The sequence below is a fragment of the Hyalella azteca genome, unplaced genomic scaffold, assembly GCF_000764305.2.
Source record: "Hyalella azteca isolate HAZT.00-mixed unplaced genomic scaffold, Hazt_2.0.2 contig9714, whole genome shotgun sequence".
Taxonomy (NCBI): Eukaryota; Metazoa; Arthropoda; class Malacostraca; order Amphipoda; family Hyalellidae; genus Hyalella; species Hyalella azteca.
In genome coordinates, this window is record NW_025939776.1 from 189,814 (window position 1) to 199,783 (window position 9,970).

A 9,970-nucleotide genomic window follows, 5' to 3' on the forward strand; every position below is an offset into this window, starting at 1 on the left:
TCCGCTATATCGTGCAAATGCGGTTATCCTATGCGTCCTTGGAACGGAACCTCGCACTCTTCATAACTTCACAATTTCCACTATCCGTTTCTCCCTCCTCGGTAATTACTTTTAGTAACTGGATTCTTACTTTAAATTATTTCTTATTGAATTACTAACCTTACATTGGATGTGGTTTATGATAGCTCAATTTTCAAGAATGTTTTAATAAAGCGCGTGCATCTGCTAAACCTTGTATTTAAACGAGGCTTTCAAACCATCTACTCACAGCATGTCAACAACTCCAAGCTCATTGCGGCTCAGTGTCAAACAGCCCACACTCTTCACTCACGTTCACTCACTCTTCACACAGCATACAAGTAGTAAAATAATGAAGAATGTCGGTTAAATTACAGGTTGTCATTTAGTTGACTGGTAAACATTTGATTAAAATCCAAAGGTATTTTTTGTTGAACCTGAAAAAAAATTCTACTTGGACATACACACAAGATTGGAAAAACGAACATGACCATCCACAATGAATGATACGAACAGCGGTAAAGAAAAAAAAAACATATTAGTCCCTTAAGCAGCTTTTTCATGGGAACTGTGCAGCACTGATGACAACTGTCGAGCAAGAAGATTATGGATTAAAGATTATGTTAGATGTTAGATTATGGATTAAATAACTCGTTAATCAGTGCGGCTTGCAGAACCAGGCAGATCAATCCCGAAGAGCCGCACTTCTGCACGGTAAAAACATCACGAAAGTTAAAGAAAAGACAATAATTAGTCGAATAATTCCTTTCACGCTGAATAAAACAGAACGATACCTTACCCATAGCTTACCGTTACCCATAGCTTACCGTTACCCATAGCTTACCGTTACCCATAGCTTACCGTTACCACAGAACGATACGTTACCCAAACAAAATTAAGTTCTCTAAAACTGACGACATTAATGAAGAGCTACAAATACATTGCGCGATTATTTACAATTTACCTTAACATTGTTCAGGCGTGTGAGTTGAATTAACTTTTTCGTACCAAGCATGTGAACTTCAACTGTAAAGTCTAAGTTTTTTCTGGGTGCGGAATTCAGCCAGCACTTTACTTTCTAATTACACGTACTAATTATGTATACATAGATACGGTGATGCGAACCATTTAAGTCTACGGATGGCACACTCACTGTTTAATTTGCATGATTATTGATAGTCCAGTCTTGGCCCGTTCTACTCGACAAACAATTCAAATATTCATTGAATTATATTCCATATTCATTAAATTCATTACTGCCTCGAGAGGAATATCTTACCTGCAGCTACTCTTCCGAGAGGAATAACTTACCTGCAGCTATTCCCTCAAAAGGAATATCTTGTCTGCGGCTACTCTACTGAGAGGAATAACAAACCTGTAGTTCTTCTTTCACGAGGAATATCTTACCTGTAGTGTCAGTATTGCTAAGGCCCATTAGCGTCCCTGCATCAGTCAAGCTGTCGTTCGTCGTTGTAGCCGATGCTGCAGTGACACCGCCACTGCTCGGTGCAGATGCAGTGGTCCCGGCAGTCGTTGTTGCAGTTGTAGCAGCAAATGTGACAGTTGTTGCCGCAGATGTGGCAGTGGTTGTAGCAGTATCTGCAAGCATCGCCGTAATTGTTTGTCCGATGGTAACTCGGGTCGTGGTTTCATCACTGTTACCTAAGATTGTAGCGGCGGAGATTGATGTTGTGGCCATTTGTGTTGATGTGCTGACAGTTGTTGCAGTGGACGTTTGACCAGGTACTGTTGTGGTAGTTTCAATAGCAACATTCACTGGAATAGCTGCTGCTGTAGTTGCTGGATCTTGTGTTTGGACGGTTGAGGACGCTGGAGTCTCAGAGATCGGAGCCGATGTAGTCTCGGGTGTGTTATTCAGCGATGTTATTGATGACATTACAGCGGTGGCTGGGGCGGTAGTTGTTTCTGTTGCTGGTGGTTTTGTTTCTGTTGCTGGTGCCGTTGTTTCTGTTGCTGGTGGCTTCGTTTCAGTTACTGGTGGCGTTGTTTCTGTTGCGGGAGGCGTTGTTTCTGTTGCTGGTGGCTTTGTTTCTGTTGCTGGCGGCGTTGTTTCTGTTGCTGGAGGCGTTGTTTCTGTTGCTGGTGGCTTCGTTTCTGTTGCTGGTGCCGTTGTTTCTGTTGCTGGAGGCGTTGTTTCTGTTGCTGGTGGCTTTGTTTCTGTTGCTGGCGGCGTTGTTTCTGTTGCTGGATGTTGCTGGAGGCGTTGTTTCTGTTGCTGGTGGCGTTGTTTTTGTTGCTGGAGGCGTTGTTTCTGTTGCTGGTGGCTTCGTTTCTGTTGCTGGTGGCTTCGTTTCTGGTGCTGGTGGCGATGTCTCAGCAGTAGTTTCTATTGCTGGTGTTGTTGAAGTCGATGTCACCGTTGTTGAAGTCGTAGAAAGCGTTGTTGTCGTCGTTGGAGTCGTTGTTGTCACACCACAAGGCGTGTCGACAAGACTCTTCACGTCAGCTGTAGTCCCAGTTGAAGTGATTTAGTGTACGTTGGTGGGCAAAATTTAGCACAAATGATCATCATTTTTCAATTGAAAAAATAACGGAGTGCACGTTTATTCAAGTTAAATATAGACAATGTATTGCAAAGTCGGCTCGTTGCAGAAAACGAACCTAACTAGTCAATTGGGTTGCCTGTCGGAGGGCGGAGGCCACCACTGCCCAACTCCGCATGGACTGACATGATGCCTTCCTCCAATAGCGTGGCTCTCAACATTTCTGGACTATCACATCGACTGCAAGCCACACAAGCCAAGCCGCAAAGGACCAACCAAGGGTGGTTGGTCCCTTGTATTAGAATTAGACCAACCAGCCTTCAGCAGCAAAACCAGTAATGGTATTGCCAAGCATAGGCAGCCTACGCGAAATATTATTAAAACGGTCAGACAACGCGCGTTGGATTCTTCCATCATTCTTCTTTCACACCAACCTGCCGCCAGTATTCAACCTTTGCATCGAATCAGCCCACGATCAAACGGCCACTCATGGCAAGATGATTAATTTTGGAAGCTAAATTTACTATCTGAAATCTAATTTCCGAAGCTGTTTGCTAAAAGGAACACAATTTAACGATCTTACAAGTTATATTATAACCTTGACAAAGAACGAGCGTCACACCTGGTATGGTGTAGAAGTTGTTGAAGAAGTTGCCTCCGCATGTCTGACAAGGGTAGCCCAGGCAGGGGTTGACACATTTGTCGGGTGCGATGTACAGGTCGCTGATCATCGTGTTCCCGCACCAGCAGTTCGAACTGCTCGCGATCCAGTCAACCATGAAAATAATTGTTCTGTGGCTGCGGTAGTGTCATCAAATAAATAATAATGATCAATGCATTTATTACAACAAGTAATCCTTTCAATGCATCTCTATAATACGTTATTAAGCTGAGGCTTGTGAGCATGTGTGCTGAGTATAAAACTTTTTGTTTCGAAGTTTGAAATACCCGCTGACTAAACGAATTATTGGCTTTCGACCAAAACACGTAAGTTGGAAGCTACCAAAATTGGACGCTTAAATAATGTAAATAAAGTTAAGATTGAAGCAATTTGACAATGCTTGTGGATTCATTATTGTTGATTTGTAAAATACTTATTGGCCAATGAACTTAGCTGAGCTCGTGGCCAATAGTTTTGGTTCCAATGAACCGGTGTCCTTTTCGTAAATTTTTCTGAAATTGCATGAATTTAAATTTGGGGACTTCATTTTAAATTCATACATGAATTTAAATTAATGTATGAAGAAAAAATCTTTAATAACATTTATGTTCACGAAACAACAAAGTGTAGTGTCGTATCTAACGATGCCGATATTTTCAACAATGGCTGGACCCCATCAATTAACTTATAAAATTTTACTAGGAACACCTCTAGATTGTTGATGATTCTTAACTGATTCATGGCATACCCAAATTCTGGCGCTGCGTACTTGTATCCCAATCCATAGCAGTATTTCATGCAGATTATAGGCGAGTTCTCCGTTAAGAACTGAACGCCGTATGGGAAGAAATAAGTGCCTTTTGACCTGTAGTTCTGGACGCACGTGCCGTCGGTGATGGTCCCCATTGCCGCCGGGACCGCCAACAGAAGCATTGCAACTGCAATCCCTTTAAGAAAATTGATGCCGTGGGCTGAAATGAAATAAAACCACGGGGCCGCCAACAGAATCATTGCAACTGCAATCCCTTTAAGAAATTGATGCCGTGAGCTGAAATGAAATAAAACCACGGGACCGCCAACAGAAGCATTGCAACTGCAATCCCTTTAAGAAAATTGATGCCGTGAGCTGAAATGAAATAAAACCACGGGGCCGGCAACAGAATCATTGCAACTTTTATCACTGTCTACAAAATTATCCAGAGAGCAAATAAAATATAAAACTTTTATTCAAACGCGAACCAAAAACCTTGGTTAGGTTCTTCACAAAATTCATAAAAGAGTGGTAATACAGTCTTCTTGAAAAGCTGTAACGGTCTGTAAAATTTATTCGACTCAAGCCTTCAGACAATTTTCAAGCATATGGTTTAGTATAGAAAGAAGCGAGAAAAAAAAACAATCATTTGCAGCTGATCGAAAAAATGTTTGCTCATGAGTACGTAATTTTTGTATTGAACGCTAATCATTAAACCAGCTCTTGTGAATTGACTGATTTTATTAAATTAATTAAGCAAATACGTGAGAGAGAATATGAATGTACAGCGATTTGGTAGGCTAATAAGTAATTGCCATAAATTAAATTAATAACCTAGAACTGAATTGAATTCATCATCAAACTCAATAAGATATTTATATTCTTTACGACACTCAAACATATTGAAATCCACGAGTTGTCCAGGATTTGCTTTTATGCTAGCTAAATTTAACTGCAAGATTACGAATTATTGGAGAGGCAAGCATCCCACTTTATAGATTAAAACAAAAAAAATGTGCAGAAGACAACCAAATCAATCAAACAATTGAAGAAAACAATAAAAAAACAATCCAAGAAAAAAACAATCCAGTCGAAGGATTGTTTTTAAGATCTCCTGTGTGCAAGGACAATAGGATCTCCTATTAAGAATTTAAGATCTCCTGTGGACAAGTCACGAAAAGTACAAGAATCGGCAACAGGCCACATCAGGCCTCTATTTCAGCGCCAACATCGCTGATATGATATGAATTTGTGCAAACCTCAGCACCATGTATCGAGATGTTTTTTTCAGTTATTTTACTCCGTTGTATCACTTTACACAATTAATTTATTTCAAATGCTACTGCTTCCATGTTAATATCAGTTATTTACTTATTTACAACCTACTTGAATTTTTATTTGAATTATGATGCAAGCTCACTACTCACCCATATTGATTTTTGACGACTTCACTTTTCGTTTTCAATTACACACGTCATTTTCTCTAAGGAATGGAATCCTATACATACACTTGCATTGGTAGTAACTATTTAGGAAAAGAACGTACTTTATAGTGTGAAAAAACGTTTCTCAGTGTAATTTCGAACTTAAATCATTCATTTCTACTTTATTGCGATTAATACTTTCACAACTTCAATATTGGCCATTCCGTATTAGAAAAAACTTTATATACAACACATTTATTCAAATTAAAAAATTTTTCATTAAACTTCTTTATTGAATATTGATGATGGAAATACCAGGTCCATCACCAGTTCTAAACTGAAATAATACGAGAATAATCAGTGAACTGACTAAAAACATTTGACAAATATTAAAACTATTTTTATTCGTGATATCGATTAAACCAGTTTTCGCTAATTTTTAAACTGATAGCAAGGTTGATACCAGAAGCGATTTAAATTAAACGAAGGTATGTAGTAGATTTTTTGAAAATCTTGGCTTTTAAATTCTTATAAGATGAAGTGTTTGAGAAGGTATGATTTTGTATCCACCTGTACATCGCTTTACCTCGACGAGTCTTGCTCTGCTATACAATCTTGTTCAATTGGTCTCTTATATACTGTACATGCTCAGATTTTCGTTCAGTGGCTGACAATACGGTTTTAGCCGTGTCTATATACTTAGCGCAAATGACCGACCTTTGTATGACCGAAAATCAATGAACGAACAATGAAGTTCACCAGCTATAATGATTGAATCACGATTGGGGACTAAGACTTCTTTAGGTCTGAATATTAGAAATCAATTATTTCAAACGAAAAGTACATGGAAGTCTTTGCTAGATTGCAATTCAATGCAAGTTCATCTATGACTAGCGGATAATAAATAACTAGATGCCAGAGTGATTTATTAGAAAATAAGTATAAGTCACATTCATGTCACATATGTTGAATTTATCTCACAATAACACTCAAATTACATTTCTTGCCTTCATGAACCAAATCCATACATGTGTAGGGCGTGCTCCGATTTTACGAACTTTACTTTATTCTCCTTATTTGGCTGCTGAATAACCGACACATTTTCAAGATTTCAGGACGTTCAATTAGTTGTTATCCATATACTATTTATAAAATAAGATGTAAAACGGATTTAGCTGTAATGATGAGTTTTAGTTTTTCAAAATTGAGACTGTCACAAAGTGTCACTCAGTGTCAAGTTAGCAGCCAATTTCAAGCGTCCGGCTTACTAATAAAATATAGAAATAGAAACAGTCTTGAAGATGATTCGCTCCACTCTTTGACCTTGGTAAACCTCAAGGTTGACCTGTGGCTGTAAGTGCGCACAGCGTGTACAACAGGGATAAAAGAAGTATTGAAGACGGCGGTGCGCCTTTTTTGTTATTATTTCATACATATATACAACAGATCTTTGAAAAGAAAAAATTCCATATTTCAGCTTTTCCCTAAAAAATTCTGGTGAAATAGACTTGGTTAGTTTGCGCTGCACTGCACGACTGCAGACGTGCAGAGTGCAGTAATAATGACTGCAGTTGGTTGGCACTTGTCTAGTTTGACATTTTCACCAAAGGCACAGTGTTAGCTTAGGCTAGCCACTTTTACACTCTTTTCTTTTATATTAAATTTTCTTTTTAAGTTAGGGCTATACTGCTTCTGCAAATATGCACAATAATTTCCAATCTTGACTAGCCTATTTAGAAAATTAGAATACCTACCTAATGGGCATGCCGCATGGCCCCACATGGCTGGCATGGGCAGTATGGGCACTGAGTACTCTCAAATCTCAATACTACCATGAGTACTGAGTAGCAGGGCTGGAAAAGTCCTATTTTTTTCTGAAATATTGCAGCTCCTGAGCTCTAATATCATAATTTTAGTAGGTATGAAATCTTGCGGCTCTCAGTGGCAAAGCAGAGTTTTTTATGCTCTGTCTGAAGTTCATTTTTGAGTCCTATAAGTAGACCAGTAAAGTATCATGGATACCAGTATTAGCATACTTAAGAAATTGGTTAAAATCTTGAGTAAATGAGGAAATTAAAAATGAACTGATTAAAAAAAATCTCTAGTTTAGCCTATCACTATGTAGGTCTTACCGTCTTAGTAATGTCATAAATTTTTGTTTGATGGAAAAATTGTGGTTTGCACTTTGCACTTCGCAAACATGTTGTTTAATTAAATTTTCAACTGTTGCAATCCACATATATACTTCATGGCTCCCGTTTCCTGCCAAAATAACATGCAGAATGTAATAACAAGTCTATTCAAATTCTCAAAACATTTCCTCCATGTCCCATTAAGATTGCGTAGAGCTAGTTGCAGTACCTAACGTCAGAATGGTCATACTGCATTTAGTGCATTAGCCTATCACTTTTACAGTGCCACTTAAGTGAAGACAAATGCTAGTGACTGTTTTTTGTATGACACTTTGTAAATAACATGGGTGATGGTTCTTTGTATCAATTGTATGCATGGGAGTGATGTGATGGGACTTTGTGAATCCTAACAAGTTCATGGGTCATAAATGGCTTTTCACAGCTGAGATATCAGATATGGAAATCATGATTCAAAGAAATGGAATCATGGCTGGCATTTGGCACACCCCCCATGCATAGTGACATAGCAGAGAGTTTTTTAGACTCCCTCAAGTTCATTTTTGAGTCCTATAAGTAGACCAGTAAGGTATTGTGGATACCAGCATAATCATACTTAAGAAATTGGTTTAAATCTTGAGTTATTGTGGAAATTAAAAGTGAACTGATTCCAAAAAAAGCTCTGGTTTGCCACTATGCCCCCATGAAGCCAGGGCTCAAAGAAATGGAAACACGGCTGGCAAACCCATGAAGCTACAACTTGAAAAATTTAGTCATGGCTTGCCAGGTAAATATATTCCATGCCTGCTGAGTAGAATAAAAAAAATGTTAAAATTATCAGTTTGCATTGATTTCCAAAAACTGTTGGCAAAATTGCCCCTAAAGTAGAGGCTACAGTCTACAGATTTCTGAATGAATCTAGAATTCTAGATTAGCATTTATGAGAAAATAACCTATTGGGTTACAAAAAATCCATCTGAAAACAAATTTGTAAGATCATTATTATCATTGTTGCCATTTTATAGATGTTGTAAAATAATATAGTTATTATAATAGTCAAACTGTCAAACGTCAAGCCTCAAATAACCCATGGCAGTTTTAGATGTAGGAAAACCTTTCTGGTAATTGGTATGACGCTTTATAAATATTTGTATTTCTAGGTTCTCTAACTTGCTCCACAGTCATTTAGGAAATGCGAGCCATCACAATGGAATGAAATGAAAAATGTGACTGACTGACTGCCAGGTCACAAGCCTATAGTTATACAAGTGTAAGAAATGTGGGAGCAAAATCCATAGACTTTTATCTGTTTTGTCTTTTTGCCAGTTGAGTTCTGTTACCTCAAATAGTTGAATCCTAATATATATAACAAAAAAGGCTGGTAAGTGGCAATGGAAAAGGAATATCTAACCTTTTTTGGTATAGGTATATTATTTTTTATGACATAATGCTGTCAGAGAATTGTTTGCAAGAGGGTTATTTTCTGCACACAATGTTTTTTATGAGCATGTGTTTTCTTAAATTTTACACAACTTAACTTCCAAGATAGGAAGAACTAGCATTACAAGCCTGGCAATTCTGTAAAAGTTATGGGGAAAAAAAACTGAATATTAACTTTGCTCCCCTCATTTCAGACAGATTACTGTTAGGCTGTGCTGCTGTTAGTTATGACTAATTTTTTCTAACTCATTTTAGGACTTTAGAGTTGTTTAACTTGTTTTGTGCAAATAATATCATGAATGAGGCTGTATTCTTTAGTTTATAAAGCAGGCTTTATAATTATAGGTATTTGGAAAGGGACATATGTCAGTTTTTAAACCATTTTGAGAAACTAATATATTAAAATTAGATTTGAAATGAAGTTTCAGCATAAAGATGATATAAGGCTACTATAAAATGAGTAGTAGACAGTACACAGTAGATACCAGTCATCACTATGAAGTTCATTTCTCCCATTATGCTATGTTGAAAATGATCAAAATATCTCTCAAAAATTCAGAGAACTTGAAAAATTTCAGAGTGCACTTTGTTATGAAGGAGATATTTACTTATACTGGTTAGTTTTTTTCAGTTTTATATCATTGTAATATGTCTTAATTGACTAAAGATCAAGTTAAAGGCCTAGTCATAATTATAATATTATATGGATTTAAAGGTATTTTTAAAACCAAAATTGAAGTGGGTGTTTTAAGAGGTCAGCACTATGTATATAATGATATTTATATATTATGTGTGAATTTTGAGAACATTCCAGGAAGATTCTAAAATTTTTCACATTGTGTTTGAAACAACCAACAACCATTTACTATGGTAATGAGCTATAAATACTGATAACATTTTCATCTACAATAGGGTATTTTGGTACCTCACAGGTTAATTGCTCTAATATTTTGTTTCATAGTTCTATTAAATATGTGTTTTTTTCCTAAAAGCATTTGAAAATTCTAAATAAGTTGTCTTAGAATTTTTTATTTTTATTTCAG

General features: G+C 37.2%; 1 protein-coding gene across 1 annotated transcript; it reads right to left on the reverse strand.

Moving 5' to 3' along the window:
- Positions 1-1,115: 1,115 nt before the first annotated feature.
- LOC108671335 (mucin-2-like) lies at positions 1,116-5,550 on the reverse strand. The gene is made up of 5 exons (XM_047882133.1): positions 5,362-5,550; positions 3,932-4,130; positions 3,145-3,278; positions 2,183-2,485; positions 1,116-2,109 (listed from the first exon to the last, which is right to left on the reverse strand). Exons 1-5 carry the CDS (start codon positions 5,363-5,365, stop codon positions 1,373-1,375), a joined length of 1,377 nt encoding a protein of 458 aa, XP_047738089.1. The 5' UTR covers positions 5,366-5,550; the 3' UTR covers positions 1,116-1,372.
- Between the last annotated feature and the right edge of the window lie 4,420 nt (positions 5,551-9,970).